The 27695-nt window shown below is 48.2% G+C and overlaps 1 protein-coding gene across 1 annotated transcript; it reads left to right on the top strand.

Annotated features, from left to right (window-relative positions):
• The first annotated feature begins 964 nt into the window (after positions 1 to 964).
• On the top strand, positions 965 to 19016 carry Ces4a (carboxylesterase 4A). The gene is made up of 14 exons (XM_004663433.3): positions 965 to 1037; positions 4253 to 4454; positions 9267 to 9408; positions 9493 to 9626; positions 9912 to 10065; positions 12597 to 12701; positions 13021 to 13125; positions 13261 to 13299; positions 13932 to 14072; positions 14539 to 14619; positions 14973 to 15126; positions 15894 to 16025; positions 16510 to 16582; positions 18866 to 19016. The coding sequence occupies exons 1-14, from the start codon at positions 980 to 982 to the stop codon at positions 19014 to 19016; spliced, it is 1671 nt and encodes a 556-aa protein (XP_004663490.2). The 5' UTR covers positions 965 to 979.
• The last annotated feature ends 8679 nt before the right edge of the window (positions 19017 to 27695 follow it).

Raw genomic sequence — 27695 nt, 5'->3', positions numbered from 1 at the left:
AGTTTCTTTTTAGGCCCAAAGTTTATTAACACCAACCAAAGGGTGGCCAGGTTCAGAGAAAAGAAAGTAGGGAGGGAGCTCTGAACTGCCTAGTAAGAGGAAAAGAAGGTTTTAAAGTCTTGTGGGGAAATAGGATGGGAAGGGTCTTAAACTGCATTGTGGGGCGCCTGGCCCACACTGTATGGGGTGCTTCTGCTTCACATGGGGATGGGGATTTTGCTGGAGTCACACCACCCCAAAGCTTTGGGAGGTGGGCCTTTGATCTTGTCTTGGGTCTACAGGTAGCAGCTCCAAGGGAGGAGCTGTTTCTTCCCACTCAGGGGCAGAAGTTCAGACCTTTCCCAGGAAACCTGCCTTACCACCCCCACTCCCCACCCTGGCATCACCAGGTGACCCTCCAGACCCTGCTCATGGTTGCCCACAGGTTCCCCCACCACCCCCAGCTAGAATGTAAAACCAACAGTAATGATCCCGTTGACTTCCTGTCACTGCCCCAAAGCCTGACATTCTGTGATGATCCTGGCTGAGAAAATATGGATAAAGAGGCAGGTGCGGGAGTCTGGACAAAGAAGGAAGGGGCAGGGACACCCAAGGCCCTTAAATCCACGGAGAGGAAACCTAGGGGTTGACAGACCCAATGACTCCAGTGTTCTCCAATCTTAGCACCTACTCTCTCCTCAAAGCTTGATTCACACTGGCCAAACTTTAAGCTCTTGCAAGAGCAAACTGGGCAAGAATTGCAGGCAGACCAGTTTGGCTGAAGAGCCAAGACCATCTAGCATGACCTGTCACCCCAAGGCAAAGACGAGGCTGTGGGCTGGTGGGAATCTGGTCATCATTCCTCCAGCCCCGGGCCTTGGTGATGGGAACTGAGAAGATAAAAGAGCTCCTCATGCTTGTTCACTACTGCAGCCGCCGCCACACTCTGACTCCTTGCGTGTTGACACCACTGTGGCCTGTGGCAGAAGCTGGCTAGAGCATGAAGCGGATGCTGGGCTTGATTCTCGCCCTGTGTCTGGTGGTGAAGACAGCCCTGGGTAAGAACCCTCACCCCTTTCTAAGGGTGCCAGTCCTCCTGGCCCGACCTCTTCTGGAAAAGTGGGACACATAGGCAAGGTCTGGACACAAGGACAGCATTTGAGACCACTCATTCACCAGCTGGGAGTTGGAACAAGTAAATTTTCCTCTCTCAGCCCCAGAGCTGCTCTGTAAGTGGAGAGCTTATCTCTTGCTTCCCAAGAACAGTGAGGGAACCTTAAGAACATGGCATGTCCCTGTCCCTTTTTTCTTAGCTTTCTTCCTTTTAAGAAGGAGTCCCACTTCCGTCTCCCTCTCCTCTACATGGGCTTCTTTATCCCCTGAATCTTTCCCCACAATGTCTTCCTTTTTAAAATTAATATTGTACTTTGAGCTGTAAAAACAACATAACTCACTAACAAAAGAATATTGAGATATATACTCACAGAAAAATGCACATGCATTAACTGTTCAACTACATATATTCTGCATGGTGCATGTGCATGTGGTGTGTGTGTATGCATTTTCATAGGTGTGCACCATTGCATGTGACATATATGGGCATGCATGTGCAGGTGCCACAGGTCCACATTAGGTGTCCTCTTCAGTTGCTCTCCCCTTATTTATTTATTTATTATTTTATTTTATTTTATTGGTTTTTCAAGGATCTTGCTCTAGCCCAGGCTGATGTGGAACTCACTCTGTAATCCCAGGCTGACCTTGAACTCACTGTGATCCTCCTACCTCTGCCTCCCAAGAGCTGGGTTTAAAGGCATGCTTGTTTTTGTGTTTTTAAATTTTGAGATCAGGGCTGGTAAGATGACTTAGCAGTTAAGGAGCTTGCCTTCAAAGCCAAAGAGCCCAGGTTCGATTCCCCAGTACCCACGTAAGGCCAGATGCACAAGGTGGCGCATGGATCTGGAGTTCATTTGCAGTGGCTGAAGGCCCTGACGTGCCCATTCTCTCTCTCTCTCTCTCTGTCTCTCACTCAAATAAATAAATGGGTATTTTTAGCATTACATTTTATCTTCTTCTATTTATACATGCATTGCTGTGATGTTAGCATATATACAATTTTATACTCTGCCCTCTTCTTCAACTTGAATTCATATTGAAGGAAGTAGATAGCTTGAGTTTACACTTATAGTCACTTTGCTTAATTCCCATATATAAATGATGTATCCAGTATCCACTACAGTTCAGACATGTCTTTGTTTTCATGCGGGGGCAGGGGTCCCAGAAGTGGAATTACTGAACCAAAGCATGTAAACATTTTATGATTCTTTATACATTTTGCCAAATTGTTTTCCCAAGGTGTTATGACAATTTAAACTCAACCAATTTTTCACCAGAATTGGTTCCCACAACATTTTTTTGTTTTGTTTTATTTTTTCGAGGTAGTGTTTAGCTGTATCCCAGGCTGATCTGGAATTCATTATGTAGTCTCAGGGTAGCCTCAAACTCACGATGATCCTCCTAACTCTGTCTCCTGAGTGCTGGGATTAAGGGCGTGTGCCACCACACCCAGCTTCCCACCACTTTTTAATTCTTCAGATGTCAACTGATATTACAGGATCTTTTATTAGCACTTCATGGCTACCAGTAAGGTGGAATATTATTTTTTGTTTCAGGTGGTTGGTTGTGGTCACGTATATGACTCTATGTCTACATATTCCTCATATATGTTTATGAACAAATTTGAAAATTAGTATTGCTATATGCATGTGAATAAAATTGCATATATACATTATTCCTTCCCAGAAATGAACTTAGGTAAATCTTAGCAGCAAGAAAAGAGATGTAGACATATCTATTTCAAACAGAAATCAGAATAAGTGCTCCTTTTATTGACATTAAATGATACAAAAAGAAATGGTTCATGTAACAGACATAAATCTTTATGCACCTACCATCAGAGTTTTAAAATCATAAATAATAAATCTTAAATAAATAAAGGAAAACAGTTGTAACAGAAACACAATTGTTATGAAAAACTTTAAGATTTTTAAAATTATGTCTGTGTGTGTGTGTGTGTGTGTGTGTGTGCGCGCACATACACGCATGGGCATACATGTGCCATGACATATGTGTGGAAGTCTGAGGACAACCTCTGGGTATTGGTCCTCTCCACCTTGATTGGAGCAGGTCTGCCTTGTTGTATGCCTGCAGGAAGGCTGACTAGCTAGTACTAGGACTTTGGGATTCTCCTGACTCTTCCTCCCATTGCTGTGGGTGTGTTAACCTGTGCACCACTTAGCATCTTGCTTTACATGGGTGCTGGGGATCCAAACTTAGGTTGGCAGACTTGTTATAAAAAGCAGCTTCCAGGGCTGGAGAGATGGCTTAGCCTGTGAAGCATAAGGACCCACTTTCTATTCACCAGTACCCACATAAGCCAGATGCACATAGTGGCATGTATGTTTGGAGTTAGTCTGCAGTAGCTAGAGGCCCTGGTGAGCCTGCTCGCTCACTTGCTCTCTCTCTCTCTCTCTCTCTTGCTCACTTTAGCTTTTTCTCTCTCTCAAATAAATAAATACAAATAAAATATTTTTAACTAAAAAATAAAAAGCAGCTTCCCAGGTGTGGTGACACACTCCTGTAATTCTAGTAATTGGGAGGCCAAGGTAAAAGTATGGCGGATTCAAGGGCAACCTGGATTATATGGGGAGACCCTGAGAAAAGAGAGGTAGGCTGGAGGAATGGCTTAGCAGTTAAGATGTTTGCCTGCAAAGTCAAAGGATCCAGGTTCGATTCCCCAGGACCCACATGAGCCAGATGCACAAGGTTATGCATGCATCTGCAGTTCGTTTGCAGTGGCTAAAGACCCTGGCATGCCCATTCTCGCTGTCTCTTTCTCTCCCTCTCTCTCAAATAAACAAAGAAAGAAAAGAAAAGAAAGAATGCAAAGACCTTTTTTTAAAAAAAAAAAAGAGAAGGGGGGCTGCAGAGATGGCTTAGCAGTTAAGGTGCTTGCCGGCAAAGCCAAAGGATCCAGGTTCGATTCCTGAGTACCCACGTTAGCCAGATGCACAAGGTGGTGCATGTGTCTAGAGTTCATTTGCAGGGGCTGGAGGCCCTGGCGCATCCATTCTCTCTTTCTCTATCTGTCTCTCTCAAATAAATAAAGAGAGATAAAGGGAGGAAGGGGAGAAGATACTTCTCTGGGAAGATGGAACTGCCTCATCTGTCACTGACAATGATGAGTAAGGGCAAACCGTCCCCCTTCTCTTCCCAGGTGTTTCCCATATCAAGGAGCCTCTTGTGGTCACCAAATATGGGATCCTTCAAGGAAAGCAGGTGCATGTGGGCAAGATGGCCATCAATGTCTTCCTAGGAGTCCCCTTCTCCAGACCTCCTGTAGGTGCCCACAGATTTGCTCCTCCAGAACCCCCGGAACCCTGGAGAGGAATTAGACGCGCTACAAACTACCCCCCTGGGTAAGAGCCAGAGGACTGTGGGCTGAAAGGTGGGTGGACCTGACGATGGTGGACCAGTGTCTGCCTCTGGATGGTGCCTTGAACAACTCCCTACGAACACACTGTGTGACCACAGGCAGACCTGGGGCCCATTCTGAGCCTCAGTTTCCAAACCTATATAATGAAGAGATTCGTCTGAAATGGTATTTAGGGCACTGATAGTACTGGTTTTGGTGTCACATGGGAGAGCTCCAGGTTAGGGAAATGTGATCACAGACTGCACCCCAGGACCTTCTGGGGAGCTGAGTTTCCCAAAATATGTCTAAGGAGCTCAAGCACACCCTGGCTCCTGAATGAGCTCTGCGCGCTATCATCCCGTCCCTGAAGAGGGCGCTCCAAGACGGGAAATACACAGGCTCGGTTTCACTTTTAAAGTTCCAGAGTCTTGCTGCAACCTAAGGCCCGAACATAGCAAGACTGGAAAGAACAATGGCTGCCCTTTGAAGCACCGGGCTTGGCGGTGTACCCACAGTAAGCGTGTTTACTGTTTATTCAGATCACTGAGTAATCCACTGTTCAGAACATTCTGTGGCAATCATGAACAATGCTTAGGACCAGCTGGGTAAAGCACAAGGGTTAGGAAAATGTCTATTATAAGAACCTGGGTGTGTGCTGCTATAGTTCAAAAAACAAAAACAAAAGCCTACAATTCCCACCTGGATGTGTTGCTGTTAAGGAGCACTCCACTCTTAGGACATTATAAACAGGGCGGTGGGGGGGAGGCAACAATGGGAGTTGTGGCGAGGTAGACATATGCCAACCGTGTGTAAGGTTCAGATCCAATCTGCAGAATAATAGCAGCTCTCTCTCTCTCTCTCTCTCTCTCTCTGTGTGTGTGTGTGTGTGTGTGTGTGTGTGTGTGTGTGTGTGTTTATTGTATTGGAACATCAGAACATGGGATGACCATTGTTAAAAATTTGACAATCGCCGGACATGGTGGTGCACGCCTTTAATCCTAGCACTCAGGAGGCAGAGATAGGAGGATTGCCGTGAGTCCAAGGCCACCCTGAGACTCATAGTGAATTCCAGGACAGCCTGGGCTAGAGCAAAACCCTACCTTGAAAAACCAAGAAAAAAATTGACAATCAAGCTTTAGAGGTGTGGTGTCAGTTGATGGAACACTAGCTATAAGCTGTCAGAACAAGGGTTGCATGGTGCTCAGAGGGTCCAATATAAGAATTTGTGGATCACAGGCTAGCGAGATTGCTTAGTGGTTAAGATGCTTGTCTGCAAAGCCTAAGGACTCATGTTTGACTGCCCAGGTCACACATGAGCACAAAGTGATGCAAGGTGGCCCATGCACACAAAGTGGCTCACACATCTGGAGTTCGATTACGGTGGCTGGAGGCCCTGGTGTACTAGTTCTCTCTCTTGCTCTAGTTCTCTCTCTCTCTCTCTTGCATAAAAAAAAAAATGTGCCAGTCTGTTGGGCTTGCCTCAAAAAAAAAAAAAAAAAGAATTTGTGGATCATTCAGAACAGCCTATGGAGCAATGATTAAGGGGGAGAGGAGGCTATGCAGAAATGGTAGCATCCACAGGGTAGATGGAGGAAGCTGTCAGATTCCAGATTTATTTCAAAGAGAAAGTTGATGGGATTTTCTGGAGAATTGTATATGAACCACATGAGAAGAAGAACCTTATGTAATGAATGCTCTTTGTCTACAGCAACCAAGAGAATACAGGTGTCATCTCCCAAAATGGTGAAGACTAGGCAAGAGCAGGTTTGGGCAAAATGACAGTTCATTTGGCAGCCAACCATCGTGGCATTCACTGATAGTCCTAGTACTTGACAGGCTAACACAGGAGAATAAGGAGTTCAAGGCCAGCCTGGGCCACACAGCAAAACCCTATATCAAAAAAAGAGAGCCTGTCACTATAGCACACACTTGTAATCCCAGCATTCCGAAGGCTGATGCAAGAGAATCAGAAGTTCAAGGCCAGCCAAAAGATATATATGTACATATATAATGTTATCATGAACCATGAGGAACTTGGAGAAGCCATATGGGGTAGAAGGAAGGATAGCTGGTTGAAGAGTTTGTCCTGGGAGGAAGTGAACTAAGTGGTGGCTCACGCTTTTAATGCCAGCACTCGGGAGGCAGAGATAGGAGGATCGCTGTGAGTTGAAGGCCACCCTGAGACTACATAGGGAATTCCAGGTCAGCCTGGACCAAAGTGAGATCCTACCTTGAAAAGAAGGAGAAGGAGGAAGGAAGGAAGAAAGGAAGGAAGAAAGGAAGGAAGGAAGGAAGGAAGGAAGGAAGGAAGGAAGGAAGGAAGGAAGGGAGGAAGAAAAGCAAATTGGTGGGAAAGAATAGGTGTCTGGTTGAAGCCAGTTGAAGTGCAATGGCAAAGAGAGATGAAAAGGAAGAGATGGTGTTCTGGGGAACAGGCTGGAACAAGAGAAATGAAAGGAGGGACAGACAGACAGGAGTTGCTGCACACAATCAAATAAGCCTAGCCTCAACCTTAGAAAAATAATTATTCTAGGGCTGGACAGAAGGCTTAGAAGTTTGCCTACAAAGGCTAAGGATCCAGGTTAAACTCCCCAGAACCCATGTAAGCCAGATGCACAAGGTGGTACATGCATCTGGAGTCCGTTTGCAGTGGCTGGAGGCCCTGGTGCAACCATTCTCCCTCTCTCTCTCTCCTCTCCCTCTCTCTCTCTCTCTCTCTCTCTCTCTGCTTCTCTCTCTCAAATAAATAAATACAAAATATAAAAAATAAATTATTGGGCTGGAGGGATTTCTTAGTGGTTAAGGCGCTTGCCTGCAAAGTCAAAGGACCTCAGTTCGATTCCTCAGTACCCCCATAAGCCAGATGCACTAGGTGGCATGTTCATCTGGAGTTCGTTTGCAGTGGCTGGAAGCCCTGGAACACCCATTCTTTCTCTCTGTCTCTCTCTCTCAGTCTGCCTCTTCCCCCCTCTCAAATAAATAAATAAAAATAAAAATATTTTTAAAAATAAATTATTAAAAGTAGTCATTCTAGGAGCTAAGCCAACAGGATGAAAAGACAACCCAAACCACAAATATTCAAAAAGTCCACATAGAAACCGGGCTTGGTGGCACACACTTTTAATTCCAGCACTCGAGGCAATGGTAGGAAGATTGCCATGAGTTCGAGACCACCCTGAAACTACATAGTGGATTCCAGGTCAGCCTGGTCTAGAGTGGAACCCTATCTTGGAAAACCAAAAAATAGAAGGCCACATAGAGCAGGGCACTGACCTGAGTGCCAGGACTCAGATGAGTCAACCATTGTTCCTACTTTCAGTGAGTGGCTCGTCACCTTGGGAGAAAGAACATCCAATTGAACTAACTCCAGCCAGCACTACAGTCAGGAGTGGACAGAGCTTTGGGAGGCACAGATGGGGCAGCACCCAGCAGAAGGGGAAGTAGTTGAGCAGGCCTTAAACAGTGCTGGCCAAGGCAGAAGGCATTTGGCAGAGGGCACAGAGCCATAGGAGCTTGGAGGTGGAAGGCAAGGGACCATACATGCCAGATGACTGAATGGAGAGGGTCTGAGTCAGACTGGGGACATGGGGACTTTATCTCTGAGGGCAATGGGGAGCCAGGGACGAGGGTTTTGTTGGGGAGATGTCTCACATTTTAGCCCAGGCTGATCTGGAACTCATTATGTAGCCAAGCGTGGCCTTGTACACATGGCAATCCTGCCTCAGCCTCCTTTGTGCTAGGATTATAAGCAGAAGGCCCCCAGGGAAGGTTTTAAATAAAGGAGTGACATAGTGGGTCTGTTTATTTTATTTTATTTTATTTATTATTTGAGAGAGAAAGAGGCAGACACAGGGAAAGTATGGGCACTCCAGGGCCTCCTGCCACTACAAACAAATTCCAGATTCATGTACCACTTCGTGCGTCTGGCTTTTACGTGGGGCACTGGGGAATGGAACTCAGGCTCTTTGGCTCTGCATGCAAGCACCTTAACTGCTGAGCCATCTCTTCAGCCCAGGGTCTGTTCTTTTTTTATTTATTATTTCATTTATTTTTTTTCATTGACAGCTTCCATAGTTGTAGACAATAATCCATGGTAATCCCCTCCCTCCCCCTGGAGGGTCTGTGTTTTTTTTAACAATCCCTCTGGCCAGAGTGTGGAGGATGAGTGCTTGAAGGGCTATGTGTGAAAAGGCTGGAGCTGTGCCCAGACTAGGCTTTCATGGCCTTGCCAGCATAGCAGTCCTGGGCATGAAGGGGAGGAAACCTGTTCTAGAGCTGCTTGGGAGACAAAGAGAGGGAGGTGAGGGTGGGCGTGAAAGGCAGAGTGGTACCCAGGGCGTCAAGTTTCTCTCTTAATCACATCAGTAGTCTCCAAGGGCAGCAGGGACTCTTTACCCAGGCCGACTGAAGGGGCCTAGGACAGGATACAAGAGGGAGGGATGGTCCTAGAGAGGCCTACCTGCCTCCCAATCCTGGACCCCACGGCCCGTGGAAGCCTGGGCGGGGGGGGGGGGGGGGGGGGGGGTGTGGATACAAGTGCGCGCGCGCACACACACACACACACACACACACAGCCAGATTTTTTTTTTTTTTTGTATTTCAAGGTAGGGTCTCTGTAGCCCAGGCTGATCTGGAACTCACTCTGTATTCTCAGGATGGCCTTGAACTCACGGTGATCCTCCTACCTCTGCCTCCCAAGTGGTGGGCTCAGAGCCAGAATTTGGCCTTGGGTTCCTATCACCTCCCTACAGACCTTGAGTTGAAATGATTAAATGATTCGCCCCACTGCCCATCTAAATCCCCCTCGTGCCCACAGGTGTCTTCAGGAGTCCTGGGGGCAGGTAGCCTCCATGTACCTAAACACGCGGAAACAGTACCAGTGGCTGAGCTTCAGTGAGGACTGCCTCTACCTGAACGTGTATGCGCCGGTGCACGCGCGAGGGGACCCACTGCTGCCGGTGAGCGCTTTGCTTTCCACGCTCCAGCCTCCCGCTCTGCGCCCCCACCGCCCCACAGGGGTTGCAGCGGCCTTCCTTCCCCAGGTGATGGTCTGGTTCCACGGAGGCGCCTTCCTGGTGGGCTCCGCTTCCACCTACGAGGGCTCAGAGTTGGCAGCGCGGGAGAACGTGGTGCTGGTGTTTCTGCAGTACAGGCTGGGCATCCTGGGCTTCTTCAGGTGGGCAGTGCCTGGCAGCAAGGGCAGGACCTTCATCTCACATTAGGAGGTGGGAATGGGTGAGAGAGGACTCATGGCCTCTAACGGGGCGGGGTGGGGGGGGTCTGCGAAAAGTGGGTGGCACCCACTAGGGCCTGACACCCAGTGGAAAGCCCAGGGCTGAGCCTAAGTCTAATGAAGTGGGAGGGGTCGCAGGACTGGTTCTTGAAAGACAGCCTAAGTTGGAGCTCTCCCAATCCTGGTCATCGACATTTGGAACCCTGACGGTGTGTCCTGTGTGCCTAGCACTGGTGACAGTCAAGCCCGAGGGAACTGGGGGATGCTGGACCAGATAGAGGCTCTGCGCTGGGTGCAGGAGAACATTGAGGCCTTTGGTGGAGACTCCGACAGAGTGACATTGTTTGGCCAGTCTGCTGGATCCATGTGCATCTCAGGACTGGTGAGTGCCAGGTCAGCAGGCTCTCAGAGGCAGACCTGTGCTCACCCTTGCCAAGGGCACCTCTTCTGCATTTCTGCTAAGGGTACAAACCCCTCAAAGCGAAGAACAGCAATGATGACAGATCCAAGCCCCGGGGAGGACAGGGGAGAAATGGGATGCTCAGTGAACTCCTGGTGTGTGCCTGCCATCTCTTCCTTCCCCACTTTTCTTTAGAGCCTTATCTCCATGAAAAGACCCCGCCATCTGTCCTCGGGGCACAGCACATGATTTAATTTCAGAAGGCAGGGGCTTGGGTTGGAGACTTCCTTTTGATCCTGACTCTTAGGGGACTGTTGACCTGGGATATGCCTGCAGTGTGCATATAAAGATACCCTGTGGGGGCTGGAGGGATAGCTCAGTGGTTAAGGCATTTGCCTGCAAAGCCAAAGAACCCTAGTTCAATTCCCCAGGACCCACGTAAGCCAAATGCACAATGGGGCGTGTGCATCAAGTTCATTTGCAATGGCTGGAAGCCCTGGAGTGCCCATTCTCTCTCTTCTTTCTCTGTCAAATAAATAAATAAAAATAAAATATTTTATAAAAACAATTAAGCTGGGCGTGGTGGCACACTCCTTTAATCCCAGTACTCAGCAGGCAGAGGCAGGAGGGTCGCCATGAGTTCAAGGCCACCCTGAGACTACATAGTGAATTCCAGGTCAGCCTGGGCCAGAGTGAGACCCTACCTCGAAAAAAAAATATATTTTTTAAGGGTACCCCGTTAAGACACATGGAGGGTGGGGAAGAGAGGAAGAATGAATATGAATATAGAGAGAGACGTGAGCAGGGACAACACTATGCATGACCTGGAGGGCCATAGTAATGATAAAAATGCTGTTCACTGAGCGCTTTGTGTGTGCCAGACATTCCCCTAGGCACTTAATTGCATTAATTCCCTCAACAATCCAAAAAGAATCAGGCTTGATGACACAAGCCTATTATCCTAGCACTTGTGGGGAGAAGGATAGGAAGGCCATGTTCAAAGTTAGCCTTAGGACATAATTAAGTTTGAGGCCAGCCTAGACCACATGAGCCACATGAGCCCCTATCTCAACAAATCCAAACAGGAAAGCATTCTTGTCCTTATGCTACAGATGAAGAATCCGAGGCCTCCAGAATGAAGCGACATTATCTAAAATGGACTACAAAGCAAGGATAGGTGTTTCTGTTGTTGGATTTCATTTATTTTTGGTTTGGAGATTGTTGAGATTTTTGTGTTGGTTTGTGAGGTAAGGCCTCTCTCTAGCTCTGGCTGACCTGGAATTCACTATGTAGGCTGGCACTGAACTCACAGTGATCCTCCTACCTCTGCCTCCTGAGTGCTGGGAATAAAAGCATGTGCCACCACACCCAGCTGTTTGTTTTCCAAGACAGGCTCTCACTGGGTTGCCCTAAAATTTGTATAGACCAGAAATTTACAGCTTATGGTCATCCTCCTGAAATCAAGAACAATTTTTTTTTTCTGGTTTCTTGAAGTAGGGCATTGCTCTAGTCCAGGATAATCTGGAATTCACTCTGTAGTCTCAGGGTGGCCTCAATCTCTGGGCAATCCTCCTACCTCAGCCTCCCAAGTGCTGGCATTAAAGGTGTGCACCACCACACCAGGCAAATTTTTGTTTAATTTTTATTTTGTTTGTTTTTTGTTTTGTTTTTCAAGGTACAGTCTTGCCCAGGCTGACCTAGAATTAGTTTCAGGCTGGCCTTGAACTCACAGGAGCCTCCTACCTCAGCCTCCCTAGTGCTGGGATTAAAGTCATGTGCCACTATGCCCAGCTATTTATTTACTTGCAAAGAGGGAGAGAGGGAGGGAGAGAGAGAGAATGGGCACACCAGGGTCTCCAGCCACTGTGAATGAACTCCAAACATGTGCACCACCTTGCCCATCTGGCTTATGTGGATACTAGAGAATGGAACCTGGGTCTTTCAGCTTTACCAGCAAGCACCTTTAATCACTAAGCAATCTCTGCAGCCCAGGAACAGATACTTTTGAGGTAGAAAAGTAATAGGCTCAGGTGTGCATTTAGAGAGCTAGCTCAGTCTGCTATGTGGGACTGAACTAGAAAGAAGCAGGAACACAGGCTTGGAGATCCGTGGGGGGAGAGACAGCATCCAGAGGAGCTCATGGGAAAAGGAAAGATGGAAACCAAAGTGTTTGCAAAGAGCACAGGTAGTTGGGACTGTAGGAATCATGGTCTCTCTAGGTCTCTCCCCTACCCTCATTTGTATCCTGCAGAAAAAAAAAAAAAGGCCCATTCTCCCTCCATCCAGCAGCTCACTTCCTATAACCTCAGATCACCTCTAATACTCCCAGGGCCCACTACACACACCAAAGACAGGAGGGCACTAGCTTGAGATCTAGGATTGCAGCCCAGGATCCCTTCCAAGCTGCTCACTTCTCAAGCTCCTCAGTAACAGCCGGGCAGGTATCCAAAACAACCCAAGTGGTTGACCCTACTTGTGCATCTCATGGGTGCCCTGCTCCCTCCCACATACAGCTGATGTCACCCCTAGCTGCGGGTCTCTTCCATCGGGCCATTTCCCAGAGTGGCACTGCGATGTTAAAAAACTTCATCACTCGTGACCCACTGAAGGTGGCCAGGGTGAGTATCTCTGCTCCCCACAAGGTTCAGCAAGAGAGGGAAGAATGGGGGATAGAGAAAAGGCTCAATGTTAAGATGCTTGCCTGCAAAGCCAAAGGATCCAGGTATGATTCCCCGAGACCCACATAAGCCAGATGCACAAGATGGCACATTTGTCTGGAATTTGTTTGCAGCATCTGGAGGCCCTGGTGCACTCCTCCTTCTCCTCTTCCTCCTCCTCCTTCTTCTTCTCTCTCTCTCTCTCTGCTTCTTTCTCAAATAAAAATTTTAAAAAGAGGGGAAGGATGGGATCATCCCTGAGTATCCCTTCTCACTACAGAAGATTGCTCGCCAGGCCGGCTGCAACCATAACAACACAAGGATCATGGTGGATTGTCTGAGGGCTCTATCAGAAGCCCAGGTGATGCTTGTGTCCAAGAAAATGGTAGGTAGAACACTCCAGCTGCTTGACCTCCCTGCCTGCAGGCTATAGCCATCTACAGCTACTTCCCCAGGGAACCTGTCTCTAAAGGATGTTGGAGAGACTTCTTTAACTCTAGTCTTCACCTCACCCCCACAGAGTTTCTTCCAAGTGAACTCCCATAAAGATCCTCAAGATGTGAGTAAGCCAATCTGCAATTTATTTAATACTAAACTGTGTGTCAGGTCCTCAGGATACATGTTCAGGCCGAGACAAATGGATGGATAGATGGATAGATGAATGAATGAATGAATGAATGAATGAATGATAAATCATTCACATACCTGGAGGGGGTGGTCAGGCATGGTAGGAAGAATAACATCTTGTTTGTTTGTTTGTTTGAGGTAGGGTTTCACTCTAGCCCAGGCTGACCTGGAATTCAGGGTGGCTTTGAACTCATGGCTATCCTCCTACCTCCACCACCCAAATATTGGGATTAAAGGCATGTGCCAGAACCTAGCTCCACAAGAGGAGTAGAATTTTCAATAGAATGGATAACGCTGGTCTCATTGAAGAGACATTTTGCAAAGATTTTCAGGTTTAAGGGATTGAGCTATGTGGATATCTGGAGCAAGAATCCTAAATCCGAGTAACATGATGCCCTCCCACACTCACCTTCCAGAAGCCACCATAGCAAGTCTTAGTTTTTCCCCAAAGGGCCCAGGCCAGAGCAATCCCTGGAGGAGGGCCTGCTGAGTTGTACACCCAAGTCACAAGGATCCTAGGAGGGTATATGGGATGAATGGCTGGAAATGTTCCTGACCTTGCAGATTATATGGTTCCCGAGCCCAGTGGTGGATGGCTTGGTGTTACCAGACGACCCTGCTGTGCTCATGGCCCGGAGGCAGGTTTCACCTGTGCCCTACCTTCTAGGTGTCAACAGCATGGAATTCAACTGGAACTTGCCTTATGTGAGTAGAAGAGAGGGCTCTCACAGTGGGTTAGCAGAGGACACCTCGTGGTTAGTGTTGGGCACCAGGCCAGATCCCATTGATCCTTATGGGGGTGCATAAGTACCTGGGAATTGCCTGTGTTCTGTGTCTGGAGAGCTAGCTGGGAATGATGGACAGGACTGGGAAGAAGTATGGCCCCTTGGAGTTTGGGGGAGCCCCACATCATAGTTTAGATGTGCTATAACATCCATCCCTAAGCCTCCAGATAAATTTAATCTCTAGGGATCTTCTTTGCTCCTGAGTCACGGCTAATGGCCCAGCTCAAGATAGGCCCTGCTTGAGCTCTGGGCAAGGTGACAGTGACAGGCAGGGAAAACAGGCCAGTGTTGTAAGCCCTGCCTTGGCTATGTGCTCTGAGAAGTCTCTGGATAGTTAGGCAAGACCTCAGGCCTGATCTACCCCTTGGTCCTTGTCTTGTGAGCAGATCATGAAGTTCCGGGTAACCACGCATGTAAAGAACAGCAAATTCCTCGCCAAGCTGCTCTGGAGTGCCAGCACCCTGCTGGTGAGGGGCCCAGCTGGTAGGAGTATCCAGTGTGAATAAGACTGGACCCCTGCTCCCTTTCTTCTTTTTAACCTAGTAGCTGCTCTTTGCAAAGGGCTCTGAGCCAAGGATGGAGTCTTTCTTGGAGAGCCCTCAAGGGGTTTGGCATGGGATCAGATGGGCAGGGTCCCCTAGGCATTCTCAGGGTCAGAGGAGGCAGCTTTCATGCAGCCAAAACAGGGGTAAGGATCAGCCATGATTGAGACTTCTGGGCAGAAATGGGAGGGCTGAGGCTGAGTGAAAGTCCACAGTGTGCCCACCCCTGGCCTAGCGGGCACAGTAGGCCTCAGGGTAGGTCTGGCCTCCCTGCCCAGAATATCACTAAGGAGCAGATACCACTGGTGGTGAAGGAGTATGTAAGTGACGCCGATAAGCACGACTGGAAGACGCTCAGAAGCCATTTGCTAGACCTAGTTGGAGATGCCACCTTCGTGTACTCCACGCTGCAAACTGCCCGCTACCACCGGGGTACGGAAGTCCCCTATGCTCTTCTCCCACTGGAGTCACCAGCTGCTCCCACACCCCTTTCTATACTTTTGGGCTGGTGTAGGACTCCAAGATACCACAGAAGAGGCAGCAAGCCATCAGCTGTACCAAAGAAAGGGCTGTTCCTTAGGGACAAGGGCAGGACTTCAGCTAGCCCAGAGGAAAAAATTGGGGTGGCAGGGAAGGCTTCCTGGCTAAGAGGATAGTGCAACTTGAAAGTTCTGCCTAAGTGGACTGGGGCTTGGGACCAAAAGAGTAAGAGATCAATGGTGAGGCTAGAGAGGACAGACACTAAAAGCCCTTAAATGTCAAGTCAAAAACAGAGCCTGGCATGGGGGCGCACACCTTTAAGCCCAGCACTTGGGAGGCAGAGGTAGGAGGATCGCTATGAGTTCAAGGCCAGCCTGACACTACAGAGTGAATTCAAGTTCAGCCTGGTTAGAGTGAGACCCTACCTCAAAACAAACAAACAAACAACAACAACAAAGCAAACAAACAAAAACCAGAAAGCTTAGAAGAAGGAAGGCTTCCATGATCCTTGCCATAATCCTACCAATTAGGTTTTAGAGTCCCTACTCTACATAGTTTGAGTGACTGGATGTGGGTCACGCAAGTACTTAAGATCTGTTCCCTGTTCTAAAGCTGAAGCCCTTTCCCTTGCTTGATGCTCGTGGGTGGGGTTCGTGGGGCAGATGGGAAGCTCAGACTAGGGCTTTTCTTGCAGTCATCCTCCATTTCCCCATTTTTAGATGCTGGCTTTCCTGTCTACCTATATGAGTTTGAGCGCCATGCTCCCCTGAACATAATTGTCAAACCTCGCATTGATGGAGCAGACCATGGGGATGAGCTTTCCTTCATCTTCGGAAGCCCTTTCTCCAAAGGTGCTAATGCCCTACCTGACACCCCCACTAGGTGTCCCCACCTGTGCGTGGAGACCCAGAGATGTTGGCTGCAGGGGGCTAAGGAGTCCCTTCTTTCCTATGGCGTACACTTCCAGATACAGAGTCGGAGGTTGGCAACCCAGCCCTTTATTTATTTATTTACTTACCTACTTTATTTATTTATTTATTTATTTATTTATTTATTTATTTATTTATTTATTTATTTATTTATTTATTTAAGAGCGACAGACACAGAGAGAAAGACAGATAGAGGGAGAGAGAGAGAATGGGTGCGCCAGGGCTTCCAGCCTCTGCAAACGAACTCCAGATGCGTGCGCCCACTTGTGCATCTGGCTAACGTGGGACCTGGGGAATTGAGCCTCGAACCGGTGTCCTTAGGCTTCACAGGCAAGTGCTTAACCGCTAAGCCATCTCTCCAGCCCCCCAGCCCTTTCTTAAATGCCACATCCTTTTCTGCCCCCAGGCTCATCCACGGGTGAAGAAAAAGCATTCAGCCTCCAGGTCATGAAATACTGGGCCAACTTTGCCCGTACAGGGTGAGTCTAGCCTCCTAACATATCTGGGCCATGCTGGAACTCAAGGCTTTGGATATTCTAGGAGAACTTCCCTGAGCACTTGGCCTTCTCACCCTATTCCCAGTCTGTCACGAGATCCTAGATGTCTCTGTTTTTGTCTTTCGAGGTAGGGTCTCGCTCTAGCCCAGGCTGACCTGAAATTCACTATGGAGTCTCAGGGTGGCCTCGAATTCATGGAGATCCTCCTACCTCTGCCTCCTGAGTGCTGGGATTAAAGGTGTGTGGCACCACACCTGGCTTCCTAGGCATTCCTGTCTCTGGAACGCGTGCCCTCTGTCCCGTGGACCCACACTCTTCATTCACTCAAGCATTCAACAGTGACCCACTGCTGTGACCCAGTGCTGGTCGCCAGTGCTGGAAGCTAAAGTTCAAGGATGTCATAGGCATGTGACCCATCCTACTGGACCCCACCATAAGAACATAAATTCCAATCAGGCACAATGAGAGCTGTTGGGGGGGGGCGGTATGCACTAGGCCTTGTAGAACATCTGGAAGCTATCTGGCCCTGCCTGGGTGGCAAAAGAGGCTTAAGGTAGAGGTGACACATACATTGAGCTTTGATTGCCCCATGCATATTTTCCTATCCCTGTTTTCCCTTTCTTAAATAGTTAATATTTTTTTAAATTTCTTAAATGTCTGACCAAGTCATTCACCTGTTAAAAACCTTTTATAGTTCCTTCATGCCCTCAGAATAACACTCCAGCCCCTTAGCCTAGCACAAAAGGCATCTTTCTTGTGTCAATTATTATTCCTTTTGCACACCCATCTTCTTTACACACACCCTGCTTTTACCTAACTTTGTATATGTGCTTTCTCCAGAGTCTTCCAGACCTAAATCTTCTCTGTGTACTGTTCCATCTGCCTGGAAGCCCATTGCTTTTGTCCCTCCCTCCCTTCCTCCCCCCACTCTCCTGTGTAGCCTAGGCTATTCTCAAACTCATGATCCAATTGTCTCTACCTCCTCCTGAGTCTACCACCTGAGTCCTGATTATACCTGTATAGCACCACACTTAGCTCTCTTACTCTTTTTTTATATTTTATTTATTTATATTTGAGAAAGAGAGAGAGAGAATGGGCATGCCGGGTCCTCTAGCCACTGCAAAGAAACTCCAGACACATGCACCACCTTGTGCATCTGATTTACATGGGTACTGGGGAATTGGACCTGGGTCCTTAAGCTTCGCAGGCAAGTGCTTTAACCACAAGCCATCTTTCCAGCCCTCTCCTCTTTTTTTTTTTTTAGTCGTTGCTTTATTCTTTATTTTCATTTTTCTTGCTTAATTTTTTTTCAGATTTTGACATTTTCACACATGTACATAATAAATATTGACCTTATTTGCAGTTTTCCTCTTATCCTTCTCCCCTTCCCATTAACACCTTTCTTTCCCATTAATCCCTATCTTAAAAACTTGTTATTATTTTTTTTTCTCAATTTTTATTAACATTTTCCATGATTATAAAAAGTATCCCATGGTAATACTCTCCCCCCCCCCCACTTACCCCTTTGAAACTCCATTCTCCATCATATCCCCTCCCCATCTCAATCAGTCTATCTTTTATTTTGATGTCATAATCTTTTCCTCCTCTTATGATGGTCTTGTGTAGGTAGTGTCAGGCACTATGAGGTCATGGATATCCAGGCCATTTTATGTTTGGAGGGAGCACGTTGTAAGGAGTCCTACCCTTCCTTTGGCTCTTACATTCTTTCCACCACCTCTCCTGCATTAGACCCTGAGCCTTGGAAGGTGTGATCAAGATGTTAGTCAGTACTCCAGTAACTTCTTTCCAGCATTATGATACCTTCTGAGTCATCCCAAGGTCACTGCCATCTGAAAGAGAAGAATCTCTACCCAAAGTGAGAGTAGCATTAATATAAGGGTATAAATATTAAGAGAAGTACTTACTGGGCAGTTTGGTAAGCATAGTATATACATTTTTCCAGACATCAGCAGATGTTACACCCCTAGGGCTCATGACTACCCCTGTTTTAAGTTTTCAGTATCAGGGATGTATTCCATCCCATGGAGCGGGCCTCCAGTCCAACTGGAGGGCAATTGGTTTCCACCATGACAGACATGCCACTATTGCACCCATTGGCTCATTTCCTCTCCTCTTTTATTAAGATCTGTTGAAATATCATCTCCAAAAGGCCTTCTTAGATATCCCCCCCCAACTCCAAAATGGATAGTAAGTGAGGTAGAAGAAGCAGAGTAAAAATATTTTCTTCTTTCTCCTCTGGGGCAGGGACCCCAATGATGGGAAGCTGCTTTACTGGCCACGCTATGACAAGGATGAAAAATACCTGCAGCTGGATTTTACCACAAAAGTGGGTGTGAAGCTCAAGGAGAAGAAGATGGCTTTCTGGCAAAGGCTGCGGCAGCCTTCGACACTTTAGAAACAAAAGTGATGCTGCGATGCTGAGATTGGTCAAGCAGGAGGAAGCTAAAGGGCTTGTCCCATCACATAGTCTTGAGGAGACTGCTGCTGGACACATCTAAGGACAGAGTCCTGTCCAGTCAATCTAGAATGTACAGGAGTTCCCTAGCACCTTCAGGCCACAGCTAGAGCCCTAGTCATTGTTTGAGGCCCAAATTTCACCCTGTCCAGCCTAACGTCTCATGATATCTCCACGTATCGCTGTTTAAATGAGGTCAGTACAGGGCCTTTCATTGGTATACTAGCCTCGGCTGCCAGGTCCGATCCCTTCTCTCTTTTTTCCAAGTTGTCCTACCCTTCCGGATGCATTTGCATCCCCTTCTCATGGGAGGTCCATGCAGAATGCCACTGCCTGTCATTGGACTCTGTTATCATTTATCATCCACCCTGCTCATCCTGCTGCTGGCCTTGAGGCCCCTGGGCAAGAGAAGCATGGCGTGACAGCTTTGGATCTTTTTCTCCACCCACATGCATCTCTCCCAGGGGTCCTCCAAAGCCTGGACCAAGGGATGGTCCTCAGTAATGATATGTTGACTTGATTCACAGTGTATCCACCTGCAAAATGCGTGAACTACATAGTTTCTCAATTTAGCCCTTGGAGAATGGAGCATTGCTCCTTCCCGGGCTGTGTGCAGGGAGCTGCACCAGCATTGCCTGGGCTGCTAAATATCCAGCTTGAGCCAAAAGTGGTAGAATATGTCTATAATCCCTGCACTTAGGAGGTAGAGGAAGGTGGATCAGGAGTTGAAGATCATCTTCAGCTAGATAGCAAGTTCGAGATCAACCTGGACTACATGAGACAGTATCAAAAATAAAAAGGATAACCCAATGGGAATATGACCAATTTGCAATATGTTCATAAAGTTCCCAATAAATTTTAAGAAACAACCACTTGGCTTGTTTCTTTATTGTTTCTAGTGTGCTCCCTCACCCTCAGGACAGCAGGACAGCAGGATGTCATACCCCATGCTCACTGTTCATCCATTTTGGTCTTAGGCTTGCATCCTGGCCCGGGCACATCCCAACTTGTCCCATAGTGTCTGTTTTGTTGCTGTTGCTGTCGTTTTACTTCTTTGGGAAGGGATTTTTTTTTTTTTTTTTTTAAGATAGGGTCTTACTCAGCTCAGGCTGACCTGGCACTCACTCTATAGTCCCAGGCTGGCCTTGAAGTCACAACAATCCTCTGCCTCCCGAGCACTGAGATTAAAGGCATGTGTTACCTACCATTTCCAGCTTGTTTGGGGATTTTTGATGGTAAAATATAAAACAAAAATTTCCATTTTAGAGACCCTACCTCAAAAAACAAAACAAACAAACAAAAAAAAAAAAACCTCCCTGCTATGATTTTTAGCCGGGCATGGTGGCTCATGCCTTTAACCCTAGCATTCAGGAGGCAGGGGTGGAAGGATTGCCATGAGTTCAAGGCCACCCTGAGACTACATAGTGAATTCCAGGTCGGCCTGAGCTAGAGTGAGACCCTACCTCAAAAAAACAAACAAACAAACAAAAAATTTCCATTTTAACCATTTTAAGTGTACTCTCTAGCCACTGCAAATGAAATTCAGACACATGTGCTACCTTGTGCATCTGGCTTACATGGTTTGCTGGGGAATTGAACCTGGGTCCTTAGGCTTTGCAAGCTAGTGCCTTAACCACTAAATAATCTCTCCAGCCCTTAAGTGTACTCTTAAAGGCAATAGTCACATTGTTATGTAACTAACACCTTTGTTTGTCTTCAGAATTCTTTCACCTTCTATCCCTCCCTTCTGGTCTCTTTCTGTCTCCCCTCCCTTGTCCTGGGGGTTCAACTCAAGCCATCACACGTTCTATGAATCTGCTCTAGGGCTGAAGATATAGCTCAATGGTACAGTACTTGCCTAGAGTGTGCAAAGCCCTAGGTTCAATCCCCCTAAAAGAAAAAGAACCTTAGTGGGGTGTGGTGGTGTATGCCTTCAATTCCAGCACTTGGGAGGCAGAGGTAGGAGAATCACCATGAGTTCAAGGCCACCCTGAGACCACATAGTGAATTCCAGGTCAACCTGGACTAGAGTGAGACCCTACCTCATAAAAAAAGAACCTTGTTTTACACTGCTAGCATTTATCATTCTCCCTCTTCTCTGTTCTTTTAAAATCTTGTGTATGTGTGTGCGAGAGATGTATATGTGTGTGTGAGGGTGAGTCCACACATGCCACAGCATGCATGTGGAAGTCAGTGGACCACCTTTTGGTGTTGATCTTCATTTCCACCTTGCTTGAGACTACGTCTCTGGTTGCTTACCGCTGAGTACACAAGGCTGGCTGACCCATAAGCTTCCAGGGATTCTCCTGTCCCTACCTCCCACCTGGATATAGGAGAGCTGGAATTGCAGATACTGGTTACTGCGCTGGCTTTGCGTGAGTTCTGGAGATCTGGAGTCAGATTGGCACACTTTCACAGCACTTTTACCCACTGAGCCATCTCCCCAGCTTTCTCCTCTCCTGTTCATGTTTTTGAGACACCCTAGCATCTGAAACTTACTCTGTATCCCAGACTGGCCCCAAATTCATCACAACCCTCTTGCCTCAGCCTCCAGAGTGCTGGGATTACAGGCATGAGTCACCATGCCCAGCTTGATTTTCCTTTACCCTCTTTCCCCAGACTCTGTCACCATGGTCTAAGGGCAGCCTTCCCCCAAATTAGAGGAAGTTGAGCTGAGCAAATACAAGGGCTCAGAGTACAGTACAGTTATGGCAGACAGAATCACAAAGGACTCTGGGAAACCCTGGGGCTTTCCCTAGGTTTCCAACACGAAAGAACAACAGTAGACAACCTGCATATGGGATTGCCTGCTCCATACTCTCCCCATCTCCCCAGGAAGGTGCCCTCTCTGCCCGCTCTTTCCCCTGGCTGTCCATCTGGGTCCCTACTGCCCTGACTCCACTGCGTCTTGTAGTTCCCACTCATGTCCCACCCAGACGGCTACCCAGGGTCTTAGAAGTGATGGGAGACTTCCGTGTCTTCTCCCCCTCCCTCCTCCCCCTCCCGCCCCTTCCCCTCCTCGTGCCAGCCCGACCCGCGGGGGTGATGAAGGCGCACAGGTGCCCAGCCCCCGCGTGCTCGGCGCGCGCTCCTGTCGCCCTACGCCCCCCCCCCGTGGGGGCAGAGCCTGGCTCCCAGCTCCATCCGGATGCGGCGCCCCCTCTTCTCCTCCGACACCTCCACCCCCCGAAGCAACAATTACCGGCCAGGCAGGCTGGGGAAGGGCCAATTAGTGCGGGAGACGCGGCCTCTTCACGGGTTCCTGCTGACCGCAGCGCCGAAGCCGCGGAGCCCCGAGCTCCCGCCCGCCGCAGCCCTCCCCGCCTGGCCGACTGCGCCGGCTGCCTGCGAGCCCCGAGGGACGCGCCGTCCGGCCCCGCGCCAAGCCTGGTGATGGATCCCGCCGCTGGCTCCAGGCCAGGGCCCGGGCGGACTCCTGGGCGCCGGGACCTGGAACCGGCCGCCGCTGGTGGTGGGACTCCTGAGCCACCCCACCGCCTGTGCCTCGGCCGCCCGCGGGTCCCACGTCGCCCCGCCGCAGCAGGCATGTTGGGGCCAGACAGGCCCAGTCTCGGGACTGCCACTGGGATGCTCAGACAGTGTCTGGACTGTTCTTCATCTTGTCTCCGAGCCTGGACTGGCCGCGCCCAGAGCAGTTCCCAGCTGGTGACCATGGCAGGGCCAGGCTTTGGAAAACCACAGCTAGTGCTGGCCCTGCGCCTTCCCTGTGGGGAGGTGGACAGGAGGCTGAACACGCAGTCCAGGGCCACCAGCCCTCATCACAGACAAGTAGATGCATGGATTTCCTCCCCTGGGTCCGTGCCCTGCACACACTTTGCAAGACCTAAGGAAGATTAGTCCTTGTCTTCAGCCTGCGTGTCCGTGTCCGTGGACAGAGGTTCCAGGGGTTGACTGGGACCCCTACCTGATAAAAATCTCTGAGGCTCAGGAAGGCATAAGGGGAAAATGAGGAGCTGGAAGAAGCAGTGAGGGCCCCCGGCCACTACGCCAAGGTTTCCTCTTCCCCAAACATCACCTCTTCAGCTGAAGCTGGACACACTGAGGCTCTAGATTGGAGGAAAAGGTGGACTTATCCCCAGAGCATGCAATGTAGGGCGAGCAGAACTTTCTAGAGGTATTGGGGGAGGGTTCCGTGGGAAGAGCCAGGCAGGGTTTGGCCAGAGAAACCCTACTCCGCGATGTTTCTTTCCCCGTCAGTGTCGTAGGTCCTGTGAGGAGTAGGGCTACAGGTGCTGAGGCCCTGGACAGGCCTGGATGCCAAGGCCTTTGCTATGCCCGTACTCGTCTTAGCTCTGGCCTCGGTGGGGGAAGGGTTAGGTGCCTGCTTTGTGTTTAAGACCCTGTGGGACAGACATGCACTGGGAGAGAGAGGGTTATTTTTCTGAAGAAGTTAAGAGCCCCCTTTCCACATACCAATGCCATTAACTGTCTGGAAAGGAGAGAGTGCTTGTGAAAAATTGGGGGTAGAGACTGAGCAGTGGATGGACACAGTGACAATGACACCATTTTGGCATACAACGAGGTGCAAATTCATGAAAGAATGGAGAAAGGGACAGAGTAAGACAAAGGGGACAATGGAATTGTCAAGAAAGTCAAGGAGGGGCTGGAGAGATGGCTTAGTGGTTAAGAGCTAGTCTGTGAAGCCTATAAGGACCCCACCCAGTTCGAGGAGTGATTCCCTAGTACCCATGTAAGCCAGATGCACAAGGTGGCACATGCATCTGGAGTTCGTTTGCAGTGGCTGGAGGCCCTGGTGCACCCATTCTTTCTCTCTCTCTGCCTCTTTCTCTTTCTGTCGCTCTGAAAGAAAGAAAGGGGGGGGGGAATCATGGAGAAACAGAAGCTGATGAACAAACAGCCAGACAGGCAGATGGACAGAAAAGAGGGGCAATGCTAAAGACTCCTTGTCTAGCTCTAGAGGTGGTCAGAGCTGACCACCTTCAGCCCCCCACACAGGATGGCCCCTTGTGGCCCAGAGGTCTTCCAACCATCCTAGCCTAGAAACTCACATGACCTTCTCTATTGAATTGGTGACCTTAGCACCTACCCACTGGACACAGGAAAATTCTCAATAGGGAATCCAGCCCAGAGTGGAGACAGACAGGGCCAAGTTCAGGGGACACTACTTCACCTCCACCGCATGGAAAGCTAGCCAAGATAGGACTCTAACCTCCCACCATTATTAGCTCCATGGTCATGGGGGTTTGGGTTTGGATGGATTCGTCTAGAGAGCCAACAGGTAGGAGAGGAGAGTCCACCTGATCCCTAAAAGAACTCTGAAGCTTGAGTCCAGGTGGTTCCATATGGCAGGGTTCCCCAGGCCTCACCTAGGGAGAATTTAGTTGCTCTGTGTCCCTGTCTAGGCCTTTCTCGGAGCATCCTCAGGGAGGCCTGTTGCCTCTCTGGACCTGTTTCTCCTCATGTGTATTGAAAACAGTTCCTGTGATGGGGCAGGTCCCTGGCATCTCAGACACGTCCAGCTACATTCCAGAACTGTGTTTACTCCTTCCAGCCCTAGAAAATGGTGGGCACACATTGGTGACTTTACCAAGAAGCTACTGAGTGAACCCTATAGATCTTATTCCTGTTAAGGAGCAAAACCTTTCTGAAGGAGAGACTGAACGGGAAGCAAATGGGCTTTCAGGAAATTAGCACTAGTGGGAGGAATAATCTATCAACATGGCATAGGTGTTTGTAGCTGATTCATGGCTCAGGTGTAGGGAGCAACTCTGCGGGCCTAGAGGAAGGGCTGGTATAGCCTCTAAGACTTCCAGAGATGCCAGAGCTAAGACTCCAAAATTCTGTCTGCTGCTGGGCCTACTAGCACTTGGTGAGGTCCATGGATTTGGATCCATAGCCAGGCATGGTGGTGCACGTCTTTAGTTCCAGTACTCAGGAGGCAGAGGTAGGAGGACTGCCAAGAGTTCGAGACTACCCTGAGACTACATAGTGAATTTCATGTTAGCGTGAGCTAGAGTGAAACCCTACCTCAAAAAAAAAAAATCATGCCAAGAAGGGTTACTGGTTGGCAAAGGTCCTGAGTTTGAGACTGTTTTCTCTAGTCTGTGATCTTGATCATTTCAGTTGGCTTCTCTGATCCTTCCTGCCAGGAGAAATCCTGACCTTGTCTGGCTTCTAGGCGACCAATATGCCCCAATCCTGAGCATATCAGGAAAAGAATGAGGAGGTTCCTGCACCCATACAACCGTTGGTAATGGGGGAGGGTGTCTAAGTGAGAAGCCAGGAAACAGCCGGATGGAAAACTCATGAATCTGGGTTTTAGTCCTCTCCTCCACAGCCTCTGGATATGGCACACAGAAATGCTATTGCAGCACCCTTCTCCAGTGGTTCACAGTCAGATGGTCAGGAATGTAAGCTGAGCCTCATGCCCTGCCTCAGCTGGGCTTCTCATACACATGCACACTCTCACCACACATATCCACCAGAGGAAGCTCTGGTTGGCAATACCTTGGTAACCACCTAGCCCAAAGCCTCCACATTGGCCAATGTCTGCAGCTGCATTCTTCTGCTCCAACCTATCCATAGCTGCCTTCAGCTTCCAGAGTTGGACTAGACCTCTGGTCAGCCACGTGATTTAACGCTGAATGAAGCAGGGAGATCCTTTGAAGGGGTGGGTGATGGATGGAGCATAGCAGTCTCTAGAGTTTCAGAGAGTCCCTTCCAGAGCCATACCCCAGTTCTGATATTGCCACTGTCCCTGACCCAGCTAGAGAAGGAAGAGGGCCATACGCAGTTTCCTGTGCTATGAAGAACATTAACTCCTCAATGTTGTTCTGAGAGGTTCCTTTTCCAAGATCCTCACAGCTCATTTTATGGGGTCTTGGCTAATACTTTTGCATGCTCAGTTATTTTCAGAATCAGAAGGGACCTTTAAGAGTATCATAGCCACCATTACTGGAATGCTCATGACTGTGCTAATCAAGGTACTTTCTGATGTTTGTGCCTGCCCAATACTTTCCTTATCCTATGACATCACCCAGTCCACAGCAATTCACAGAACCCACAGTTGAAGGATGAGCAAGTAACCCAAATGTAGCCTATTGATGTCAATCCCAAGATTTTTGTGGGAATATCTGGAAAGGGCAGTCCTCAATTCATTGGTAAAATGGCCACCACATGAGAGTGAGTCAGTGGTGAATGAAGCTAAAACAGAACTGAGACTGAGAGAAAGAGACAGAGTTTTGGTGTTGGTGCTTGAACAACTGCATTCATCCATAAAGGCAGTGACAACTTGAATTTTCAATTAAATGAGATAATGTATATTATTACCAGTCCCTTTTTGTATAAGCCAGTTTTGTTGTTTTGTTTTCTAGTGCTAGAGGTTGAATCTATGGTTTCATGTATGCTAGGCAAGCAGTCTACCACTGAGCTATATCCCCACCACTATAAACCAGTTTTAGTTGGGTATCTGTCATTTGCAACCAAAATATCCCTGATGGATAGAACTGTATGCTTGTGTCCTCAATTTATAAAGAACACCAGGCTGGAGGAATGGCTTAGTGGTTAAGGTACTTGCCTGCAAGGCCAAAGGACCCAGGTTCCATTCCCCAGGACCCATGTTAGCCAGATGCACAAAGGAACGCACACGTCTGGAGTTTGTTTGCAGTGGCTGCAGGCCCTGGCATGCTCATTCTCTCGCTCTCTCTCCCTCTTTTTCTATCAAATAAATAAATAAATATAAATAAAATATTTATAAATAAGAACACCAAGGGACTAGCTAGCTCCGACATCTTAGCCAAGTCACGAAAACTTTCTGATGTCAGGTTGCTTTAGTAAAGAATGAAGGGGCTGAATTTCTTCACCTCTGGGAGTCTTTCACTCTCTTGCTGTCTCTCTGAGTCTACCTGGCTGTTATGTCCTTTGAATGATTCAATTACCTGTTCTGACTCTTGATTTCATGAGCTGCAAAACAAGGCAGTATTTCTGTCTCTACCTTGAAGGAATTTGGGAGTTGGGTGAGAGGGTATTTTGAAATTGCATGGTTTTAAAGCAAATATAGTGCCTATATTTCACAAATGTAGACTCTCAGCTCATATGATACATTGTTATCCCCAAATGGCTATCTCTTCAAAATAATTTTTTTGTTTGTTTTTGTTTTGTTTTGTTTTGTCTTGTTTTTTCGAGGTAGGGTCTCGCTGTAGCCCAGGTTGGCCTGAAATTCACTATGCAGTCTCAGACTGGCCTCAAACTCACAGTAATCCTCCTACCACCTCCCAAGTGCTGGAATTAAAGGCATGCACCACCACACCCAACTCAAAATAATTTTAAAATTTAAATTAAAGGGGCTGGAGAGATGGCTTAGTGGTTAAGCACTTGTCTGTGAAGCCTAAGGACCCTGGTTCAAGGCTCGGTTCCCCAGGTCCCACGTTAGCCAGATGCACAAGGGGGCACACGCATCTGGAGTTCCGTTTGCAGAGCTGGAAGCCCTGGCGCGCCCATTCTCTCTCTCTCCCTCTATCTGTCTTTTTCTCTGTGTCTGTCGCTCTCAAATAAATAAATAAAAAATTTAAAAAAAATTAAATTAAAGGGGCTGGAGAGATGGTTTAGCAGTTAAGTGCTTGCCTGTGAAGCCTAAGG

This window comes from Jaculus jaculus, chromosome 1 (assembly GCF_020740685.1).
Source record: "Jaculus jaculus isolate mJacJac1 chromosome 1, mJacJac1.mat.Y.cur, whole genome shotgun sequence".
Lineage (NCBI taxonomy): Eukaryota > Metazoa > Chordata > Mammalia > Rodentia > Dipodidae > Jaculus > Jaculus jaculus.
This window is presented reverse-complemented; position numbering and strand designations above follow the sequence as displayed.